Here is a 24,635-nt window from a genome sequence, read left to right as displayed (position 1 = left end):
AAACAACAAAGGCTGGATAGTCACAACCTCTTTGGGTGCCTGTAGAATTGGATCCCCTGATCCAATTATTTTGAAACTTGGGGGAGGGTTCTTTTTAGGAGGCTCTAGCAGCTATGATGAAAATTTGGTGCCTCTAACTCAAACACCCATTCCCCTCCAAACTGCAGAATAGACAAAAAAGGCAAAATTTCACATTGACTTTAAGGGTGCCATGGGTTACAATGGTGCCAAAACAGTTAGGCTAAATTTGAATCTCTGAATCCAAACCAGTGAGTTAGGGGATTTGGCCTGGATGTAATTGCTGAACTTTTTTTCTGTGTGTAACTGCTAATACTACAGACCTGGCTACTACTGTTCTTCTGTGCTCTGTCAGGACTAAAATTCAGTAGCTTTTGAGAGACTATCAAAGGTAGCAAAACTTCTGAAAACCATCAGCTTTGTATCATAAAAAGGAAGCAGAAATGCACATTATGTTAATGTATTATTTAATGTCAAACACAAATATAGAATATCAACCAAACTTTAAATTTGTTTTAAATTTTTAAATTTAAGACAATGTAAAAAGAGCTCATAGAAAAAAAACCTTATCCCAGTTGCTTAGTTCCTACAAAATATTTAAGAATTTATACAGCTTTGCATGACACTTTCAATGTCAGCAATTATCCAAGAGGTGAATTATGTAAAGCTGAAGGCACCCATCTAAATCCAGAATACTTTACAAAACGGCATAAAAATTACAGAGCCGATCATCAAAGATTATAATACTTGTCTTCTTGTTCTGTTTAATTTCATCTTGGCTTGAGTTTCTACAGAAGACTCCGTGATAGCTGAAATCTGCTCTTCTTTCATTTTCTTTCTTCTTCCTCTCTGTAACATACTTCCAGTGGTCTCTATTTGCAAACAAGAGAGGGAAGATTTTTTTTTAAATCAAGCCTCTATACCTAAAATTGCATTTGACCCTACCTACGCGCTTAGGCTAACGAACTGGATACAGAATTCAAAACAAATGATATTAAAAGACAGAAAAAATACAGCAAAAAATAGAACACGAATCAGCAAGAATGTACAAAGAGGAAGCTTGAGTTTAAGGTAAGTACAAGGCAAAAAGCCATAGTGAAACTTTGAGGATTTTTTAACTTTCAAACTTGCTTTCCAGCTCCAATACTGGGTGTTTTTGTACTATTTTAAGTAAAACTAAGCCATTTACATTCCATAAATACACTGTAGTACTGTATTGTGCAACATTATGCATAATTCCTTTTGCTTTTTTATGCAAGTGAAGTTAAGTGAAGATTTCTTATGCAAGTAAATATTTAAAAATATGCATAATATATTTCTATTTGTCCTTGGGGAAGCACAAAAAGTTTTCCCCAAGAACTTTCAACAAGTATCTATATATCTGTTTCTCAAGTGTGACCCCATCTACAGATATGTAAATCCATGACTGGAGCCACATTGACTCTAAACAGATTTTTTTATAAACTTGGGGGAACCCTCCAGGATTGCAGAAATCTCTGACATCTTCCACAGCTTCCAGGAACAGCACTGGGGCCAGAATACCTCCAATATACTGCTACAGGCTTAGTAACAGCTTGGAACAGCTTCCAGATACTGCAAGTACTTCAGCCAGCAAGTTAAGAAAGGGGTAGGAATACTGACAAGGGGGATTGTCAGTCAACAAAGAAGGGTAGGGAGGAAACAGAAAGGGGGTAGACTGACAGAACAGGAGGCGGAAGAGGAAAGATTATCAGGGAAGGAGGACAAACAAAAGGGAGGTTGATGGAGAAGGGGGGTAAAGGGGGGGTAAGGTGACAGATAAAGGGAGAGGGAGAAAGAGGGGGTATTGTCAGAAAAGGAGGGGAAATAGAGAGGGAAAGACTGACAGAAGGGTGAGAAATGGGGAAGATAGAGAAGGTGTAAGAGAGAAGCAAGCAAAGGTGTGGGGAAGGACCATTAGTGTGGAAATTCAAATCTATATATGTGAATCCTGTGAAATTTTCTTGGAATATCCCATAAACAAATTAAACTGACTGCAACAGATCTCATATCAGAATCTTGCTACATAGTATTAGTCACAAACAGCATAGCAAGGGTCTTGCAATTAACTGAAAAGACCCATAAAGCAGTTTTAAATGAAATTGACTGTTTGTTTCAAGGTCTTTCCTTTTCATCCAGATGTTTGCATGAAGTATACTGAATCAAGGGGGGAAAGTATGTCATCCTTTAATAACTCAATTGTCTAAACAGAAAGAAAAAAAAATCGCAATACCTGCTTCAGGCACTGATGTCATATTTTCTGAAGAGAAGCATTTCTTTATGCCAGAGACAGTGCTGTTTACTTCTGACTCAAAGCTGACCTGTTTCCTTTTTCCTCGTTTGGATGGATTTTCGTTTTCTTGGGAAGGTGCCATTTCCAGATCACTCTTCTGGTCATTTTTCTTTTGGTCACTGTGTTTTGGCAAGTTGTTTCTTTTAAAAATTTGCCTTCTCCTACCACGTGAGGCATCTTCCGTCCCAGAAATAGTTCTTGCTATAATCAGTTCTTCCTGACCATCATCTTCATCAGGAACCTTGCATTTTCTTCTGACAGATGTAAAATGAGGCACTATTTTACTTCTGCCATTTATTGCTAAATTCTCTATTCCAGCAACATTATTATTTTCTATAAGCAAGTTTTGGTTTTTCCGGGCAAATTCATTTTTGTCTGATGGCGAAGGCAAAGTGATACTTATTTTGAGGGCAGGAGAGAGAGGTGTCTGGATTGCCCTTTGACTACTCTTTGACTGGTTTTCAAAGGCGGAATCTGCAGACACCTTTTTGCCTTTTATGCATGTTGTCTTGCTACCAGTAGCTCTTTGATGGATTTTACTTTCTGTAGAGGCTTCAGAAACAGGTAGTTTTCTTCTACCTCTTCTGGATACATTTTCTTTTGTCATATCTTTTAACACAGTGGCCATTTCTTCCTGGTTAACATTTTCAACCACTTTACGCTTTTTACTAGCAGGAACTGAGCTTGTTGGTGTTTTTTTGCTTCTGCCCCTATGAGATGGATTCTTATTTGCAGTGGCTGCCATTTCCAAAGCTCCACTTTGCTCTTCCACTCCACTCTTCTCTTTGCTTATTAGGGTATTGTCACTTTCAGGTATTTGGGGTACAGCAGTAGCACCTTTTCTCCCTCTCTCTCTTTTCGGGAGGTTCTTTCTTACAGGACTAGCATTTTCAGCAGCCATATCTTGGTTTACAACATCAGGTGTGTCTTTCTTATCCTTTTCTGTGGGTTGTTCATCAGAATCTCCTCGCTTGCTTCTGCCTCTCCGAGGCAGATTCCCTCTTGCCACCTTCTCCTTTTTTGGTAGAAGGTGTTCTACAGAAGACTCAATATTGTCCAAGTCTACCATGTGGATGTCATCAGAATTCTCTTCAGCATGAGTATGTTGCAAACCCTTTTCCTGAGCAAAACTGATGCTACCAGTTGGGTTGTTCTCTTTAGAAATAGTAAAGTTTTGCCATGCTTGGATCACAGCGGCAACTTTTCTCCCTCTACCTCTTTTGGGCGGGTTCTCTTTTACAGTAAGAGCATTTTCAGCAACCATATCTTGGTTTACAACATCAGGTGTGTCTTTCTTATCCTTTTCTGTGGGTTGTTCATCAGAAGCTCCTCGCTTGCTTCTGCCTCTCCGAGGTAGATTCCCTCTTGCCACCTTCTCCTTTTTTGGCAGATGCTGTTCTACAGAAGACTCAATATTGTCCAAGTCTACCATGTGGATGTCATCAGAATTCTCTTCAGCATGAGTATGTTGCAAACCCTTTTCCTGAGTAAAACTGATGCTACCAGTTGGGTTGTTCTCTTTAGAAATAGTAAAGTTTTGCCATGCTTGGGTCACAGTGGCAACTTTTCTCCCTCTACCTCTTTTGGGCGGGTTCTCTTTTACAGTAAGAGCATTTTCAGCAGCCATATCTTGGTTTACAACATCAGGTGTGCCTTTCTTATCCTTTTCTGTGGGTTGTTCATCAGAAGCTCCTCGCTTGCTTCTGCCTCTCCGAGGTAGATTCCCTCTTGCCACCTTCTCCTTTTTTGGCAGATGCTGTTCTACAGAAGACTCAATATTGTCCAAATCTACCATGTGGATGTCATCAGAATTCTCTTCAGCATGAGTATGTTGCAAACCCTTTTCCTGAGCAAAACTGATGCTACCAGTTGGGTTGTTCTCTTTAGAAATAGTAAAGTTTTGCCATGCTTGGGTCACAGTGGCAACTTTTCTCCCTCTACCTCTTTTGGGCGGGTTCTCTTTTACAGTAAGAGCATTTTCAGCAGCCATATCTTGGTTTACAACATCAGGTGTTTCTTTCTTATCCTTTTCTGTGGGTTGTTCATCAGAAGCTCCTCGCTTGCTTCTGCCTCTCCGAGGCAGATTCCCTCTTGTCACCTTCTCCTTCTTTGGTAGAGGGTGTTCTACAGAAGACTCAATATTGTCCAAGTCTACCATGTGGATGTCATCAGAATTCTCTTCAGCATGAGTATGTTGCAAACCCTTTTCCTGAGCAAAACTGATGCTACCAGTTGGGTTGTTCCCTTTAGAAATAGTAAAGTTTTGCCATGCTTGGGTCACAGCGGTAACTTTTCTCCCTCTACCTCTTTTAGGTGGGTTCTCTTTTACAGAGAGAGCATTTTCAGCAGCCGTATCTTGGTTTACAACATCAGGTGTGTCTTTCTTATCCTTTTCTGTGGGTTGTTCATCAGAAGCTCCTCGCTTGCTTCTGCCTCTCCGAGGCAGATTCCCACTTGCCACCTTCTCCTTTTTTGGCAGATGCTGTTCTACAGAAGACTCAATATTGTCCAAATCTACCATGTGGATGTCATCAGAATTCTCTTCAGCATGAGTATGTTGCAAACCCTTTTCCTGAGCAAAACTGATGCTACCAGTTGGGTTGTTCTCCTTAGAAATAGTAAAGTTTTGCCATGCTTGGGTCACAGTGGCAACTTTTCTCCCTCTACCTCTTTTGGGCGGGCTCTCTTTTACAGTATGGACATTTTCAGCAGCCATATCTTGGTTTACAACATCAGCTGTGTCTTTCTTATCCTTTTCTGTGGGTTGTTCATCAGAAGCTCCTCGCTTGCTTCTGCCTCTCCGAGGTAGATTCCCTCTTGCCACCTTTTCCTTTTTTGGTAGAGGGTGTTCTACAGAAGACTCAATATTGTCCAAGTCTACCATGTCAGTGTCATCAGAATTCGCTTCAGCCTGAGTATGTTGCAAACACTTTTCTTCAGCAAAACTCAACCTCCCAGATAACGATCCCTCTTTAGAAACATTAAGGTTTTCCTGTGTTTGGGTCGCAAACCTTTTACCCCTTTTTGGGTGATTCTCTTTTACAGTAAAAGCATTTTCAACAACCATATTTCTGTTTTCAGCATCACAATTGCCTGTATTGTTTTTTGTGGCTGGCTCATGTGAAATTCCTTGTTTGCTTCTGTCATTCTGAAGATTTCTCTTTGGCAAAACATATTCTACAATAGCCTGAGGATTGTCTAAGCATACGTTTTGTACTTCATTAAAATTCTTTTCATTTTGAGTACCTTGCAAATAGTTTTCTTCAGCGAAATCAGAGCTGCCAGGTAATGTGTCCTCTTTAGGAACAGTAAGTATCGCCAGTGTTTGGAATGCTGGGGCAACCTTTCGCCCTCTGCTTCTTTTTGATTGATACTCTTTTGAATAAATAACATTTTCAATACTAGACTGTTTCTCAGTTTTAAGAGTCACTTTACTGCCACTCACAGTGGGAATCTCAAGAGAAGATGCTCTGCTTCTACCTCTTCTAGGTGGGGTCTTTTTCATTACTGCTACCTTTTGTCTTTTCAGAGCAGTATGCTCAACAGATATTTGCATATTTCCACAGGGTACAATTTGGGTTTCATTCAAATTCTTGTCACAGTTAATTTCTCCTTGGGCAAAATTGGCTAGGTCTTTGTTTGCCAGGGTAAAATTTTCCCTATCTTTAGAGATCTCTCCTAATGCCTGGTTCTCTGAAGAGAATGAGAAGCAAAGTGATGGTGGTACTGCGGGAGCAGCCAGTTTGGGGTTTTTTTGTGATATATTCTCCTTTATAGGGGAAGTGTTATCTTTCGAAAATGCACTCAATTGTTCTTCTGGAGAACCATTCCTCTCACCAAACACACATTTCTCTTCAAGAGTTTTTGAAGTGCCTTTCTCAAGGAGAAAATGTATCTTCTTTCTTCTCCTTATTGTACCTTCCTTTATTTCTACTGGATGATTCTCCAACGTGTCCAGTTTACACATTTTAGACATTATGAGTTTCCCACCATCAACTACTTCCATTTCTGTTTCTACTGAGGAAGCCTTTCTACTCGTATTTTTTTTCAGTAGCTGATTTTCAGAGTTTCTCTTTGACGTTTCCAGATTTGAACTTTGTGTGTTTTCTTTGGGACTTGTTTTTGTGAATTCAGACTTTGGTTCATCTTTATATTTCTGATTTCTAAATCTCGGAGATGTTTTTGAAATGAACTGATTTGCACGTTCTTGGTCTGCTACATTTCCCTCTACATGCAAGCTTTCTTCAGCTTGCCAATTTAGTGTAGCCACCACCATCCTTCTTCTGTTAACAGATAGCTGTGTTTCAATTGATGTTTCCCTTGAAATTCCCAATGCTTCTTGAGTATGTCTTATGTTATCGAAGTCTATATTCCCTTTTGTTTCAGTAGATTGTTCTATTAATCTTTCTGCTGTCTCAGCTTCAAGTGCTAGCGGATTGCTTTCTGATTCTTTTGGCTGATTAGTTTCAGGAATGTTCTGATCAAACTTTTCATTTGGTTGCATAACGTTAGCTGATTTAGTTCTACTGCTGTTTCTTGTCTGCCTTGGTGACTTAGTATCATGTTCTTCTGCAAAAGTGGATTTACCAGCTTTCCCTTTTCTAGGTTTTTCGATCGAAGCCAATGGTTTCAGTATTTCTGCATCTATATCCACTGGAGCACCCTGCCTTGCAGATGGCTCTTCAATAAGTTCAAAAACAGTTCCATTTTGGAAATCTATATCACCTGACTGGTATTTTTCTGGTACACTCATGACAGTTGCAATGCTTTCTGTATGTGCCCCTTTTACATCGTTAAGTGAGTTACACAAAGACTGTCCCAAGTCATCTTGTAATTCAACATGACCATCATCAGGTCTCCTTGGTACTGCATTTGGAGATATTTTTTCAAGTGAGTCCTCCAGTCCTGTCTCTTGCCAAGACTCTTCTCTATCAAGATCATCTTCTTTGCACCCTAAAATTAATAAGTAATATTCAGAAAGGCAACAGCACTAAATATTTTGTAGCATGCATAAGTTATAAGTAATATTTGGGATAAGGCTTGATGTAGTGGTTAGGAGTGGTGCCTTCTAATCTGGAGAGCCAGGTTTGATTCCCCGCTCTCCTACATGCACCAGCTGGGTGACCACAGCACTAATAAAGCTGTTTTGACCAAGCAGCAATGTCAGGGTTCTCCTCTCAGCCTCACCTATCTCATAAGGTGTCTGTTATAGGGAGAGTAAAGGGAAGGTGATTGTAAGCTACTTTGGGACTCCTGGTAGAGAAAAGTGGAATATAAAAGCCAACTCTTCTTCAAATAGAACAATGATTTTGTTTTGGAACAATATAGAAATTAAGTCATATAATACTACAAATCCTCATTTTCATTTTCAATTCTCAATGCATAGCTTTGTGTTAATTATACCGAGAAGAATACTACAGAATACAATCTATTTAGTAGCTGGCTGAAGCTTACTTTTGCCATAGCAAATCTCTAATCTCTAATTCTATATATTTCCTCACAGAGGTATTGAAGTCCAAGTATCACAACAATTATATCAAGTAGACATTATCTGGGTTTATCGTTTTCTACCATTGATAACTTTATGTTTTTTTCTGCTTAAGACTTCACTTAGTTCTGGAGACTATCCAAATGAGTTATTTTCATTGATTCTAATGGGACTTAAAATATATAACCAGATAGTGACTTTTTTGTAATACTAAATAGTACTGCTTGCTAAGAATACAGATTTCCTTCAACATAAGCAAACACAGATATCCAAGCCAAACCATCCTGTGACATTTGGATATCTGAACAGATTTTTCTGCTCCTTGTGACATCCTATACATGCTGGCACATTAAGTAAGTACTGGTAACCCAAGCCCGTATGGTGGTTCGGGTTTGTGCCAGGATCTCACAATTACACAATACTCACATGGCTGCTGTATGTCCTATGAGCCACCCCAAATACATAAATACAATATGTAATGATTAATGTTTTAAACACAAATATAATAGTTTTAATTACCAGACTGCTTCTGAACCCATAAGATTCTCTCTCTCCACTATACTTCAACCCTTGGATATCCAGAATAAGAGGAAGGGTTTCCCTTTCAGTATGAGGAAAAGATCAGTGATATAGACTGTTAATGGAGGCAATCAAACTGGTCTTGGAGAAAGGGAAGAGAAACTACTGCTACCTTACTGTATCCTTACACTTTTCCTGGATGAAGTTGTTTGTACTCTCTCTTCCCTGTGGCCAGCCTTTTCTCCTCCTAACAGTTGCCCAGGTGTTCAAATGAGAGTGCAGGAAATATAGTAAAGAGTAACAATATTGGTTGGAAAGGACAAGCCCTTTACTTCCATCCCTGGCATCCCTTCCATCTCTAGTACTTGTCCAGGGAGAAAGTCACCTGCTAACCACAAGCCCTATAGCTTGCTCAATTTCCTGGCACACAAAAGCAAGCGCTACATTGGGGAAGTGTCCTTAGGAGTCGTAAAGGTAAAGGTAAATATCCCTGTACAAGCAACGGGTCATGTCTAACCCTTGGGGTGACGCCCTCTAGCGTTTTCATGGCAGACTCAATACGGGGTGGTTTACCAGTGCCTTCCCCAGTCATTTACCATTTACCCCCCAGCAAGCTGGGTACTCATTTTATCGACTTCGGAGTGATGGAAGGCTGAGTCAACCTTGAGCCGGCTGCTGGGATTGAACTCCCAGCCTCATGGGTAGACAGCTTCATACAGCATTTCTGCTGCCTTACCACCCTGCGCCACAAGAGACTCAGGAGCCATAGACAGCATTAAAATACTTGGCTCCTGCGTATTACTGATATGCAGTATAACAAGTAGGTAGATCTAAAGCTGCTAGGAAAAGATTAATAAACCACAGACAAGTAACTTATCCTGCTTTGAAAGTGTTGCAAGTTTATACATTTATGCTACAAATTAAAGATTTTACCGGAATATATTTATACGTACCAAATTTATTGTTAGAAATCTCATGTGGCTTATTCACAGATTCTGATAATTTGATCTAAAAGAAATATAGAAGTATTAAGCAACATAACAGACTCTTCTGCACGTGCACATGCACACACACACACACACACACACACACAGACTCTTGCTTATACTACAGCTTGTTATGCTTTGTTGAACCATACCCTGAGCAAAAACATAGTATGTCCACTGTATACACTTTTAAGTACTGAATACTTGGGATATGTTATGACACAGAATTAGCTCAATATCACAATCATTCTCATACTGTACTTACAATTCACAGTATTGAAGAAATTTTCAGTAAACAACATGGCAAATGTTTTACAAAGAGCAGAATTTCATGTTATGCAGTACACCACCATCTTTACAGATGCAAAATTACTTTGCAGCAAATTATGTTAATGTACAGCAGGAATATCTACAGATTACATGAAAGATGCTACTATCAGAAGTAGAAATGATTAGCTTACCAGATATCCATCTATAGGTCCAAACAGTTCTTTAACACCTGTGTAGTCTATTTCATCACTGAGGGAATCCTGCTTAGGTTCTGCCATAAACTTTTGCAATCCCAAATAGTCATCAACTGGCATAAATTTTTGTTTAGGGGTTTGCAAAAGTCTTTGAATTCCTTCCATATTTTCCAAAAGTCCTATTTTTTCCTTTTGTTCTTTTGTAACATTATTAAGATTAAACAATCCTTCAGGACTATTCAAACGTTTGGAGAAGATGTTATCTTCGACAGGTTCTGCTTTATGATTAGGTGTTCTAAGAAGTCTTTTGACACCCGATAGAACATCAACTGGCTCTGGCTTTTGTCTGGGGGTCTTGAACAGCCTCTTGACCCCTGAAAGGACCTCAATCCGCTCTGTTTTTTGTTTGGGGGTCCTGAGCAGCCTCTTGACCCCTGAAAGAGCCTCAACTGGCTCTGGCTTCTGCTTGGGGGTCCTGAGCAACCTCTTGAAACCTGAAAGAGCCTTGACTGGCTCTGGCTTGGGGCTGAGTGAACTCTTGACTTCTGAAAGTGCCTTAACCAATTCTTGGACTTGCTTGGGGGTCCTGAGTGGACTCTTGGTTCCTGATGTTTCCAGTTTACACATTTTAGACATTATGAGTTTCCCACCATCAACTACTTCCATTTCTGTTTCTATTGAGGAAGCCTTTCTTCTCCTTGTATTTTTTTTCAGAAGTTGATTTTCAGAGTTTCTCTTTGACGTTTCCAGATTTGAACTTTGTGTGATTTCTTTGGGACTTGCTTTTGTAAATTCAGACTTTAGTTCATCTTTATTTTTCTGATTTCTAAATCTCGGAGATGTTTTTGAAATGAACTGATTTGCACGTTCTTGGTCTGCTACATTTCCCTCTACATGCAAGCTTTCTTCAGCTTGCCAATTTAGTGTAGCCACCACCATCCTTCTTCTGTTAACAGATAGCTGTGTTTCAATTGATGTTTCCCTTGAAAGTCCCAATGCTTCTTGAGTATGTCTTATGTTATCGAAGTCTATATTCCCTTTTGTTTCAGTAGATTGTTCTATTAATCTTTCTGCTGTCTCAGCTTCAAGTGCTAGCGGATTGCTTTCTGATTCTTTTGGCTGATTAGTTTCAGGAATGTTCTGATCAAACTTTTCATTTGGTTGCATAACGTTAGCTGATTTGGTTCTACTGCTGTTTCTTGTCTGCCTTGGTGACTTAGTATCATGTTCTTCTGCAAAAGTGGATTTACCAGCTTTCCCTTTTCTAGGTTTTTCGATCGAAGCCAATGGTTTCAGTATTTCTGCATCTATATCCACTGGAGCACCCTGCCTTGCAGATGGCTCTTCAATAAGTTCAAAAACAGTTCCATTTTGGAAATCTATATCACCTGACCGGTATTTTTCTGGTACACTCATGACAGTTGCAATGCTTTCTGTATGTGCCCCTTTTACATCGTTAAGTGAGTTACACAAAGACTGTCCCAAGTCATCTTGTAATTCAACATGACCATCATCAGGTCTCCTTGGCACTGCATTTGGAGATATTTTTTCAAGTGAGTCCTCCAGTCCTGTCTCTTGCCAAGACTCTTCTCTATCAAGATCATCTTCTTTGCACCCTAAAATTAATAAGTAATATTCAGAAAGGCAACAGCACCAAATATTTTGTAGCATGCATAAGTTATAACTAATATTTGGGATAAGGCAATGACTGTTCAAAATAATTGAAGAGCAAGCTTGATGTAGTGGTTAGGAGTGGTGCCTTCTAATCTGGAGAGCCAGGTTTGATTCCCCGCTCTCCCACATGCACCGGCTGGCTGACCACAGCACTGATAAAGCTGTTCTGACCAAGCAGTAATGTCAAGGCTCTCCTCTCAGCCTCACCTATCTCACAGGGTGTCTGTTATTTTCATTGATTCTAATGGGACTTAGAATATATAACCAGATAGTGACTTTTTTGTGGTACTAAATAGTATGCTGGTTCAGGTTTGTGCCAGGATCTCACAGTTACACAATACTCACATGGCTGCTGTATGTCCTATGAACCACCCCAAATACATAAATACAATATGTAATGATTAATGTTTTAAACACAAATATAATAGTTTTAATTACCAGACTGCTTCTGAACCCATAAGATTCTCTCTCCACTATATTTCAACCCTTGGATATCCAGAATAAGAGGAAGGGTTTCCCTTTCAGTATGAGGAAATGAGCAGGTGATATAGACAGTTAATGGAGGCAATCAAACTGGTCTTGGAGAAAGGGAAGAGAAACTACTGCTACCTTACTGTATTTAACTTACAGTTTTCCTGGATGAAGTTTGTACTTTTCTCCTCCTAACAGTTGCCCAGGTGTTCAAATGAGAGTGCAGGAAGTATAGTAAAGGGTAACAATGTTGGTTGGAAAGGACAGGTCCTTTACTTCCATCCCTGGCATCCCTTCTATCTCTAGTACTTGTGACAATGGCTTGTTCAGGGACAAAGTCACCTGCTAACCACAAGCCCTATAGCTTGCTCTATTTCCTGGCACACAAAAGCAAGCGCTACATTGGGGAACAGTGTCCTCAGGAGCCATAGACAGCATTTAAAAGGGCAATACTTGGCTCCTGCATATTACTGATATGAAGTGTAACAAGTAGGTAGATCTAAAGCTGCTAGGAAAAGATTAATAAACCACAGACAAGTAACTTATCCTGCTTTGAAAGTATTGCAAGTTATACATTTATGCTACAAATTAAAGATTTTACCAGAATATATTTATACGTACCAAATTTATTGTTAGAAATCTCATGTGGCTTATTCACAGATTCTGATAATTTGATCTAAAAGAAATATAGAAGTATTAAGCAACATAACAGACTCTTCTGCACGTGCACACACAGAGAGAGACTCTTGCTTATACTACAGCTTGTTATGCTTTTCTGAACCATACTCTGATCAAAAACATAGTATGTCCACTGTATACACTTTTAAGTACTGAATACTTGGAATATGTTATGACACAGAATTAGCTCAATATCACGATCATTCTCATACTGTACTTGCAATTCACAGTATTTACTGTGAATGAAAACAAGTATAGAACAAATTTTCAGTAGACTACATGGCAAATGGTTTACAAAGAGCAGAATTTCATGTTATGCAGTACACCACCATCTTTTGTTGTTGTTGTAAGGTGCAAAGTCGTGTCCGCAAAATTACGATGCAGCAAATGATGTTAATGTACAGCAGGAATATGTACAGATTACATGAAAGATGCTATTATCACAAGTAGAAATGATTAGCTTACCAGATATCCATCTACAGGTCCAAACAGTTCTTTAACACCTGTGTAGTCTATTTCATCAGGCTCAGGCTTTTGCTTAGGGGTTCTGAGCACTCTCCTGACTCCTGAAAGAGCCTCAACTGGCTCTGGCTTAGTCTTCGGGGTCCTAAACAGACTCTTGACTCCTGCAAGCTCCTCAGCCGGCTCTGGTTCATGTTTGGGGTTCTCAGTTGTCCTTGAGTCTTGTTTGGGGGTCTTCACAAGCTTCTTGGCTCCTGAATGTGCCTCAATACAATCTGATTTTTCCTTTGTATCTTGTATTACTTCTTCCATTAACACAGTATCATCTGTTGCCAGTGAGCTATTTTCCCCTACAATTTTATCTAATGAATTTTCTCCTCTGGAAATCATGAATTCATGTTGACTAACAGTGGAAATCTGAGATACTTCTCTCAGGATGGGGGATTCAACACCTTGATTGTCATATATTTGCTGGACTGATAGATTTAAAGGAGGCACTGTCATCTCCCCTATTATTAGAAATATAAAATAGGAAATCTTTCAGTAAACTGTTGGTGATGGCTGACTTTAATTTTAATCATTTTATTGTTTTTATACTAAACAGAAGGGGCAATCAATAAGTCTCTCTACTGGTAACAAACTTGATCCCTGAATTGATAATGTATTACAGGAGAAAAAAAACCCACTTACCCAGATTGTATTTAAAATACTTTTCTTCCTTTTCTCCAGGAAGTGGACTCAAAGAGTCTTACACAACAAATCTTAAAATCAATCACATTGAAAACTCAGTATATACTTAAAGATATAAAGGCCCTGGGGTGAAACATATTTCAACACCCCCTCATTTTTCCCCTGGGGATTCTAATGCTATTTTTTAAAAAAATAAATCTAATACCTATAACACCAACAAAATACTGTATGGTAATATTAAATGGGAATTTGCCAGATCTCACATAAATGGGCTTGCAATTTTATTAAAGGTTATCAAACAGACAGTGCATAGAAAGAACTCTAAATAGAATTAACCATGATTAGGGCTCTTTCTTTCAACTGTGAAAATTCATTCAATGAATCAAATCAGAGAAAGCTATTAGAAGCACTATTTGCAACATCAGTTGTGATTTTTAGCAGTAGCGTAACATAGTTTCATAAAAAAGAAAAATGCACAGGGTTTATCATTTGATATATTATAAAACATGCATACCAGATTCCTCTGGAGTATGCATTTCTGATGCTTCTTCTGGAGCTCGCAAAGAAGATAGAGAGCCTTCTTGCTTCATGTTCACTGGAGTGTGGAACATCTCAGCCATTCCTACAAATAGCATTTAAACTTCAGTTAACACTCATTTGTCTGTATGCAACAAACAGCGAAGCACCTACTAAGAAATCACTCTTTTTTACTGATCTCCAGAATAACCATCTTATATACAGAACAGTGCAGTCCCAGTCTACATTATCATAGTATCCCTTTAATATTTGATGTTCCTGGGAGTTTGATGCCACAAAACTATGTTACACTGATTCTCCAGAGATGATACAGACATTAAAAAAAAATCTACAAATCTTCCAGACAGAATAAACTATGCTTAAACACCAAATACTCCATCTCAACGATTCATTACACAGGGTCAGTTTGGTGTATTGGTTAGGAGTGGTGGTTCCTACTCTGGTGAGCTGGATTTGATTCCCTGCTCCTCTACATGCAGCCAGCTGGGTGACCTTCGGCTCGCCACAGCACTGATAAATCTGTTCTGACTGAGCAGTAATATAAGTGCTCTCTCAGCCTCACCTACCTCACAGGGTGTTGCTGTGGGGAGAGGAAAGTGAAGGTGATTTAAGCCGCTTTGAAACTCCTGGTAGAGAAAAGCGGCATATAAAAAACAACTCTTCTTCAAAGGTCAAAGCCAGGCTTTGTGCTCTGCAGGTACCAACTTGTTGGTCATTCCTGGCTCCAGAGAAGCTCGCCTGGCCTACACCAAGGCCAGGGCCTTCTTGGTCCCGGCCCCTACCTGGTGGAATGAGCTCCTGGAAGAACTGCAGGCCCTGCAGGAGCTTTTGGCATTTTGCAGGGCCTGTAAGAACGGAGCTCTTCCGGCAGGTCTATGGATGAGGCCAGTGTTGGGAGATCAAATGGCCCCCCCTAAGTAAGGTATGCCACCACGCTTGGGAATATCATCAGGGATGGCCAGTTGTTGAACTATTACATTGCCTCTGTCAGTAGTCATTCAATTATGGGGAAGGGCTTATTTTTACCGCCATGTTGTACTACTGTATTTTGCATTAATGTTATTTTAATTGGGTTTTAATGGGGATATTTATGTATGCGGGTTGTTATTGTGTAACCCACCACAAGCTGGCTTGATGGGAGTGGCAGGAAACAAGTATAATAATATTAATAATTAATAATAAAAATGTAATAAATGTCAGTCAGTCTTCACCATTCACTCTGTCCTGCAAGGCACCAAAAGGAAAGGAGTGATGGAAAAGTTTCATTGGTTACCCAGATAAATAACTGGTGTGCCAAAAAACGCAGTATCAGAGCACATGCATAAATGGGAAAGTTAAAAAAACGTTTTTAAAGAGGACGATTTAAAAATCTTGGCGAATTGACTGTGAATAAAACCAGTACAGGCATAATAGCCCCAGGAGTAATTCAAACCATTCTAGTCATGTTCTTTCCACATTTTTCATAGGTAACAAGTGAACCCATGGGATTTATTTAAAACAAATGTATTCAATAATAAACAAAATATCATTTCATCAAAAATCAGTTTACCTGTAAAACTTTCATTGACATCTTGCTGATGCTTCAAAGTATAGTTGAACATCACTTTAGGGACTTGTGCAGTTATCTTTACTATGCTAGTATGAGCTTTTCCGACAACAATTGGGGCAGGAGAATTTGCATGGCCTGTACTGAAGTTACCCTTCACTTTCCTTGTTGGTGTTTTTAAAGAGGGAACATTGTTCTGAAAACAAACACATGCAAACTTTTGTGGTCTCATCAAAAACCAAGCTTGTTCCATTGTGTGTACAAAACTTTTATTACACGCACATTTACTTCAATATTGGGAAGAATTGTATGTAAAATTCCCGCAATGCCAAGTTAAACATTACAGGGTAGATCTTATGCCTTGTTTTGCTCATGCAAGAGACACATATGCTCAATACCTCATAGACACATATGCTCAATACCTCACAGTGGGGAGAGGAAAGGGAAGGCCCTTTGAGCCTCCTTTGGGTAGAGAAAAGCAGCATATAAGAACAAACTTTTCTTCTTATTCATATGCTCACAGAACCTCCATAAAAATCACCCTTCCCTGCAGGCCCCACGGTGTTCCAATGTAGTCTAAGACAGCTATGAGTAGTATTTGGGGAGCACAAAACACAGCTGTAGAAATAGAAAACTGATGGCAGAACACAAACTACAATCCCGTGTCTTCAAAGCAGTGGTACTGATACTGTGCAGGTATGCTTTCTTGGAATGCAAAATTGTGAGACATGATCCTAAGTCAGAATGCAGGATCTCTTCTAGCATGCCCCCCTATCAAAGAAAGTATTGGTTCTTATATGCTGCTTTTCTCTACCAGGAGTCTTCCTTCTCCCCACAACACCCTGTGAGTTAGGTGAGGCTGAGAGAGCCCTGATATTACTGTTCGGTCAGAACAGCTTTATTAGTGCTGTGACGAGCCCAAGATCTCCCAGATGGTTACATGTGGCGGAGCGAGGAATCAAACCCAGCTCGCCAGATTAAAAGTCCATGCTCCTAACCACTACACCAAGCTGGCTCTCTAAATATATTAGTGGAAAGATTGTATCCTGAAATCTCTCAACTAGACATAGGAAGAACTGCTGTTTTGTTCAGAATGCTCTCTGTGTATGGCTGTGAGGACATAAGAAGTGGAGAGGCAGAGATGCTCTATGTTATTTTGTTTCTAAAATCACGATTCCGGGGATCCTTGGATACAGTAAAGGCATTCTGCACACAACCATGTAACAATCTCTACAGAACATATTGGTGTTGGGTTGGATTATGCTATCTACGCATGACAATGTCAACAATTACTTAGAGAGACCTTACAGAATAATGCATAATTCTATGAAAAAGGATAGAACTAACTCTAATGAGTTTGTTATGGAACATTTATTCCTTTAACACATTAGAGAATAGCAGCCGGCATATGCCAAGTACAAACTTCTCCAGATACTTTAACCATTAAAGCCTCCCAGGTTTTAACATGATAAAGAAGCATTAATATTCTTTTTATATATATAGATGACTAGGCAAAAAGGCCATTGCATGCAAAAATGCAATGGCCCCTGGGAGTGAGAGTGGGCATGGGGGGGGAGAGGTGACATACCTGGGCAGCTGGAGGGGAGACGCGGCCTCAGAGGCCGCGGAGGTTGGGTGGGTGACTCTGGGCCCGAGGCCAGTCAAGTGACTCACTGGCGGGCAGGCTGCTGGCGAGCAGCTGGAGCGCTGGCAGCCGCGGGCCCCCTAGGGGCCGGCCCAATCTGGACATGCCCAGCTTTGCTGGGTGCACCTGGATTGGCCCACTGGAGCAGCAGAAGTCCAGGCCGGACCACAGGTTTGGGACCCGGATAGCGCTGCCCAGATGGCCCTTTCCTAAATATTAAAGAACCTAAGGCAAGGATGAGGCTGATTTGCCTGGCTGATAACCTATGGCTTGATAGCTAGGCTGATATTTGATAGGAGGGAGGAAAACTGGGTTGTTTCTTGGACCATTGTTCCCATTCTTAAACAGCATGCCACACAAGCAGTACATTTTCTGACAAGTTTCACTGTAAACTGTAGTAATGAGAATGAAAAGCAAGGCCTTTACACTTAAACTAAACAGTAGTACTTTGGAAATATTAAGTGCATATAGAAATGTACCACTAGAAAGAGGAAAGTTTTTTTCTAGGATGTTCATCCTTGTCTGCTTTCCTTTTACCCCTGTTTGACTGCTACAAAGGTATGAAATGTGCACATATAATTTCTGATTCCTTCTCTCTTAAGCAATTCAATGAATGCAAGCTCAACTAAAAGTAGTTCAGAACTGCTTACCAATGTATTTTCAGATCTGTGTTCACTAAGTGGAGGACAAACACGTATTAAGGCTGTTAAATCACATATTCAAGCTCATATTTAGTTTACGGCAGTGATAGCAGAGAAAAAATCATACTGCTTTGAGACTACCAAAGGCAATGTAGTTATGAGGTGCTTTATGACTTGTACCCTGGAAGAAAATTTCAATAGCTAAATTCTTTACAACAGGAAATGACAGGAAATAGTAGGGAACCACTGCCCTGGCCCATGGTTTTTTTGCCCTTGGAAATAATTTTTGCTTAGCATCTATGTTAAGCAGACAGAGAGCTCTTTCAGAGTTTTCGAGCCATCAGCCTCTTCTTTCCATTTAATTCTAGGAAGGTGGTGAACCATGGTTTTCTTGGAATCATTAAAAGGCAGAATGAAGAAGAGCTAATACTTCATCTCCACAAAATGGAAGGGCTGTCTGGTGGAAATAAAGGTTAATTGGGAATAGGTATACTACTTGTTCTGGAGAGCATTCTATTTCCTTTGAAATATCTAGCTTACAGCCAAGGTATCTTTATGGAATCTACTGAAGAAGCAAATAAAGTAGCTTGGCATGCCCCATACAAGTTTAGGTCAATTTTCCAATGCTGACAAAGGCAAACGTTCTCACATCTGCACATAATTTGGTAACCAGAGAATACTGTAACTACTGTCCTCAAAGGTGATGCAGATACTTCAGCTGAAACACTGACTACAATGTTGAGAGATTTTTTCCAGGCTCAAAGTTGGTAGTATTAACAATTAAAGCCGTGAACAATTTGGGCCCAAAATTACTTTTCCATACACACAGGCCTATTCAAAGCTTGAAAGTGGTTGGCAGTGAACTTTTTGAGACACTGGGGCTAGGGAGCACTATATGATCATATCAGCAGTGTCTATCATAAATTAATTGCATTATCAGATAAAGAAGGCCAATTTTGTGTGTGGGTTTCAGCTTTTCCAGAGAAATGAGATAAGCATGAAGGGTCTGGGTGTGCACTCAGTTTATCCATGTCAACCCGCAACCTCCCCCCCACTAGTAGTACAGGAGCAACGGAAGAGGAGCAAGTTGCAAGGCTAATGTGCAGTGTACATGCTGCCTTTAACATATTTGTTCAATTTCTAGGCTGCTGCTCCTGGCCTGGCAGCTCGTGGTGGCTTACATCATATCATCATCAGCATCATCAAACAAACTTCACAATAAAAACAGACTCCTAAAAAATCACTACCTGCCCTCACACCAGTCCTCCCACCCAACAGCCATGACTCCAGGGGAGATATTACAGTTGGGTGCATCGTAGGATGGGTAGATCTTCCTCTTTCCACCTGGTCAACCAAATGCCTGGCAGAAGAGCTCTGTCTTGCGCAGAACTTTACAAACTCCGTCAGAGACCTAAGATCTTCTGGGAACTCATTCCACAAGGCAGGCCCTGACCCTGGCCAAGGACAGGCAAATATCATGTGAACCAGGGATCTCCAGCCTACTAGTAGTCACAGAGCACAAAGCCCTGCATGGGGCATCTGGACAAGTTTGGCCACTAGTGGTTTATTTACATATTTATATTCCACTTTTCTCATCAATGCAGCTTATAATTAATTTCTCTCCTCCACTAATCTTCACAACACTGTGAGGTAGGTTAGGCAGACATGGAGTGATGGGTCACTCAGACTTTATGGAACCCACTGAATAAGCAAATAAAATAGTTTGGTGCGCCCTGTACAGATGTAGACTAATTTGCCAATTTCAACAATGGTGCAGAGCCTTCCATCCATCAATGTCCTTCCATCCATCACATCCCCTACATGACAGAATCCTTCTACATGAAGCTAGCTTATTGGTCTATTAGCATCAGTACTGCCTACTCAGACTGACAGGTGATTCCTGGGGAACTAGGTGAGGTCTTTCACATCATCTACAATCCAGTGCTGGATACTGAAGCTCAGATATTCTGCATGCAAAACTCACTGGACTCTACCACTGACCCCCCCTTCAGTCTTCCTCATCTTACTGATTTCTTTGTTGTTGTTAGGTGCAAAGCCATGTCCGACCCATCACAACCTCATGGACAATGATCCTCCAGGCCTTCCTGTCCTCTACCTCAGGGGTAGTCAACCTGTGGTCCTCCAGATATCCATGGACTACAACTCCCATAAGCCCCTGCCAGTGGCAGGGAATTGTAGTCCATGGACATCTGGAGAACCACAGGTTGACTACTCCTGCTCTACCATTCCCCGAAGTCCATTTAAGTTCACACAAACTGCTTCAGTGACTCTATCCAGCCACCTCATTCTCTGTTGTTCCCTTCTTCTTTTGCCCTCAAACGTTCCCAGCAGTGGCTCTCTCCAAGGAGTCCTTCCTTCTCATGAGGTAGCCACAGTATTTGAGTTTCATCTTCAGGATCTGGCCTTCTAAAGAGCAATCAGGGCTGATCTCCTCTAGGACTGACCGGTTTGTTTGCCTTGCAATCCAAGGAACTCGCAAGAGTCTTCTCCAGCACCAGAGTTCAAAAGCCTCAATTCCTTGACGCTCAGCCTTCCTTATGGTCCAACTTTCACAGCCATACATTGCAACTGGGAACACCATAGCCTTGACTAGACGCACTTTTGTTGGCAGGGTGATGTCTCTGCTTTTTAGGATGCTGTCTAGATTTGCCATAGCTTTCCTTCCCCAGGAGCAAGAGTTTTAATTTCTTTGCTGCAGTCCCCATCTGCAGTGATCTTGGAGTCCAGGAAAATAAAATCTGTCATTACCTCCATTTCTTCTATTTACCAGGAATTGAGAGGGCCAGATGCCATGATCTTAGTTCCAAAGGACAAAACTGATTTCTAGTGAAGTATTAAATTCTTACTTTTTCCTGGGTCAAACTGCTTGACTGATCTTTAACTATAATAAATGCTGATGATGACTTTTTCCACAGGTGTTTGTATCCAGCTGATATTTTTAAAGCACAAATCTGATAAAGGTTTTAAGATTACTCCTATGACATATTTAGGTAGCTTTTACACTATTTAGACTTCAAATTATCATGCTCATTATACTTTACTGCTTTTGCATTTTTACTGTCTTTGTAATATGTTTAGAACTTAATGAATCCAGCTTTAATGTATTTTATATTTTTAGTGTAAGCTGCAATGGGTATTCATTGGATTACAAAGGCAGAATATATTTATGAATTTAATCAGCTGTTTGATAAGATAATGGCACAATATTTTGGTTTTGAAGATTAGCCTTTCCCTGCTCACATGCAGCAGGCATACTTTATACCTTGAAGATCCTGGGTGGGGACACACCAAATCCAGTCACCCGACCCTTTAGCTGGGTACTGTCTATTGTGACAAGCAGTGACCTTCTAAGCCAGCCTTTCTCAACTCTGGAACATTCTTCAGGTTTCAAGAAAGTCCAGAAGTGGCACAATTGTGCAGAATACGGTTGGGAAGCATAGCTGTGTATGTTCCCCCAGGACCCGTTCCCTTCGCAACCCCTCTATGTCCATCTTGGGGGGGGGGTATGTGAACATGATCATATATGATCATATCACCTGATAGATCTTTTAACAAATTTTAATATATAAAAAATTAACTCCCACCCATTTGGAAAACACTTCCAAGCCTATTCTAAGCACTCAAGCAGAAGTCTTACCACTCTTGCTACCCAATGCACTTTAATTGTAGATGACAGAGATTCAATCTAGGATCTTATACGTACAATATACAGGACTAACTACAATAGTAATTTTTATCTCATGGACACTTTCATAAGGGGAATGTGACTTTCTATCCCACTTCAAAATGCTCCTTTGACAGGTGACTTTCAAAAATAACATGAGAAAAAAAAAACTGGGTTCTGCTGAGGAAGTGGGTGAAAATAATGAAAATCACCCCTCTGTGTTTGAAAACACCTGGACCGAATCCATGTTCTTTCAATGAATTATTAGATATACCCTTTTGTAGTTATGGCAAAATTCCATACAATTAAGGAAACATTCTTATGTTCAGCAATTAAATTAGAGAATACTTAGTGAACTCTGATACTAGCCTAATTTTTTAAGAATACCTTTGGTGATTTTGTAGGCATTTTCTTTGCTGGTCTTCTTTTAAAGCCACATTTAGTAGCAGTCCTTTTTTCTGATTTTGGAACACCCTGCTTCACGACTTCTGCCCAAGACCTTGAAACTGCAAGGACAATTGATCGATATGCCATATTACTAACTTCTGTGTGGTAAAAACCAAGAAACTACAGTCCTATTCCCCCCAAAAGCACATTGAAGCATTAAAACCCACTGGAGCTTTATAAAGTTACTATATACTATTGTTTCAGGAACACTGAACTGAATAATTATAACAAACCTATCAAATTGGCTTCAGAAGCACCACTTTGTCTTTTAGCACGAATAACATCCATAGTATCACTCTTCCTATGCAAGGAGTTTCTCTTGCCTCTCCTTACTGACTGAACAGTTTGGGATTCACGGTGAGAAGTTTCAGGAGTTTTTACTTCTTTATTCACATCAATTTCTCTTGCAGTAATCTTCTGTTCTACTGAACTCAGAGAAGTGCCATCAACACGAGAAACAGAGAACCGACCTCTCACGAGCGGCAAGTTATAAGAAAATGTTGCTAGGGACCTGCGGGCTGTGGGTGAGATTGCAGGGGACCCCTTTCTTGACAATGTATTCTCCTGATCTTTTTCAGAGAAATCCTAAAAGGAAAAATTAGCATAAATATAAGAAAACAGAGTTGCACTTATCTGGAACTGTTGTTCATTGATTATTTCTGTGCAGACATACATTGGGATTGCAACTGCACTGGTCAGGGATATTTATGAGATTGCCCCATCCAATGCTTTACATGCTACAAAAGCGAGCACTGCCTTTCTGTCAGTTCCTGTGAGCTGCCACACTTCTGCAAACTGTGATAACCTGGTCCTGAAACTTTATACAACAGCGACTATATGGGTGGTTATTCAGAATTTTGCTGATTGTTGGCCCTGATTTTTCTTTGGTTTCTGCTGAGGGAGTCTCAGCCCCTTGGTACATCCTTCCTTTTTGTGACTGGCATGGGTGTTGAGGATACGTTAAAGAATCCTGGTGGTGGTACTTGTAGCATGGGGTAGCATGGGTTGCCTCTAGGTCGAGGAGAATATGCTTAATGACCTGCCTTCTGGGTTAAAGTGCTGCCTTCTGGGTTAAAGTGCTGGCAAATAGACATTTTCCCAATATTCCCTCAAGCACAACAGGCAGAGCTCACACTCATCACTGTATATCACTTTTTTCCCAAGTTTGGAACATTTCTTAAACAGTGCCTTGGGCACTTTACAAAGGACCACTACCACAACTGGGAAGGATAGGGACTGCTTTCATTAGACACTCACAGGTGAAACACAGCTTTTCGAATGAGATGAGCCTATTTTGTTTCTACTAACAATTAACATCTAAGCACATGACATGTTGGGCAGGGAATCCTACACATGCACACACTCCAAAAGGAGTAGGGTGTCCCCCTCTTCTGTAATTCTGTAACAAGAAAATGCTTGTGGCTGTCTTGAGCAGGTGCAGAACCCAGTGTGGGTGGCCCTAGAAAATGAACCTCAATTCAACATTTTAAAAATCTGAAATGTACCTACATATAGACACCAGGACAAGACAGGCTAAAGACAAGACAAAATATTCCATGATCACAAATAGCTGGTACAGTAAGCCTCTAGTTCTTTTTCATATACACTATTTTGATCAACTATATTTACTATGCTATTAATATAAAGTTGGTAGGTTGGAGATATATGGGATTTCGATTAAACATCTGTACATTACCTATGACATACAAGAAAGTCATGCAAGAAAGGCATGCACCTAACACATGCAAGAAAGGTATGTAGTTCATATCACATGGCCTGGAGACTTGTATTTCAGATGCATTTTCCTTAGGCTAAAACTTATACCCCACTGTTATAGTCCAAACTGCATAATTGGTCTGAATATCTTATAACTTACAAAAAATTAAACTGGTTCCTTCATAAGAATGGAAGCCAATTATTTCAAATCTACATCCCTTCTTTTTTTCCCCCAACTCCACAAATATATTGTATATATATGGCAGCATTTATACATGGTATGTAAAGGTGAAAAATGTTTACTAACATCTAAAAACCAAAATGTTCAATTTCAGATTAGGATACAATTTAAAAGATATGTATATCAGTACTTCTACAGTAAGGCTGACTTAAAAAAAAATTGGAACTTCTTTACCTTGATTACACATTCTTCATATTCTGATGCTTTTTTCAAAACTGCTCGTGGTGAGTTTCCAAATGGCAAACTAAATCTTGCTGGAATTGCTCCTTTTTTGAGTGGTGAATTTGGAGGCAAACGCTTATCAAACAATTCAGGACTCAAGTGACCTCCAAATGATACTCTCTTCCTTTTCCCAAGAGGATGCACCAATAAGTCAGGTTTACCACCTTTACGTTTTTGAGGTGATTTCTGGACTG

General features: G+C 40.0%; 1 protein-coding gene across 5 annotated transcripts in view; it reads right to left on the bottom strand.

Moving 5' to 3' along the window:
- Window positions 1-468: 468 nt before the first annotated feature.
- The window catches only part of MKI67 (marker of proliferation Ki-67), a 38,277-nt gene continuing 14,110 nt past the window's right edge, over window positions 469-24,635 (bottom strand). For 3 of the 5 annotated variants that reach the window (XM_077350113.1, XM_077350115.1, XM_077350116.1), the window contains 11 exons: window positions 24,394-24,635; window positions 22,496-22,847; window positions 22,203-22,321; window positions 15,848-16,040; window positions 14,276-14,383; window positions 13,075-13,580; window positions 12,553-12,607; window positions 9,784-11,402; window positions 9,290-9,344; window positions 2,270-7,282; window positions 469-890 (listed from right to left, as the gene is read on the bottom strand). In XM_077350113.1, the coding sequence (XP_077206228.1) occupies window positions 757-890; window positions 2,270-7,282; window positions 9,290-9,344; window positions 9,784-11,402; window positions 12,553-12,607; window positions 13,075-13,580; window positions 14,276-14,383; window positions 15,848-16,040; window positions 22,203-22,321; window positions 22,496-22,847; window positions 24,394-24,635 (8,396 nt within the window). In that variant the 3' untranslated portion in view covers window positions 469-756. The remainder of the gene's footprint in view (window positions 891-2,269; window positions 7,283-9,289; window positions 9,345-9,783; window positions 11,403-12,552; window positions 12,608-13,074; window positions 13,581-14,275; window positions 14,384-15,847; window positions 16,041-22,202; window positions 22,322-22,495; window positions 22,848-24,393) is intronic. The other 2 variants (XM_077350114.1, XM_077350117.1) reach the window with 1 other exon arrangement.

This window comes from Paroedura picta, chromosome 8 (genome assembly GCF_049243985.1).
Source record: "Paroedura picta isolate Pp20150507F chromosome 8, Ppicta_v3.0, whole genome shotgun sequence".
Classification (NCBI taxonomy): Eukaryota; Metazoa; Chordata; class Lepidosauria; order Squamata; family Gekkonidae; genus Paroedura; species Paroedura picta.
The sequence above is the reverse complement of the archived record's forward strand: the minus strand, read 5'-3'. Positions and strand labels throughout refer to the sequence as shown.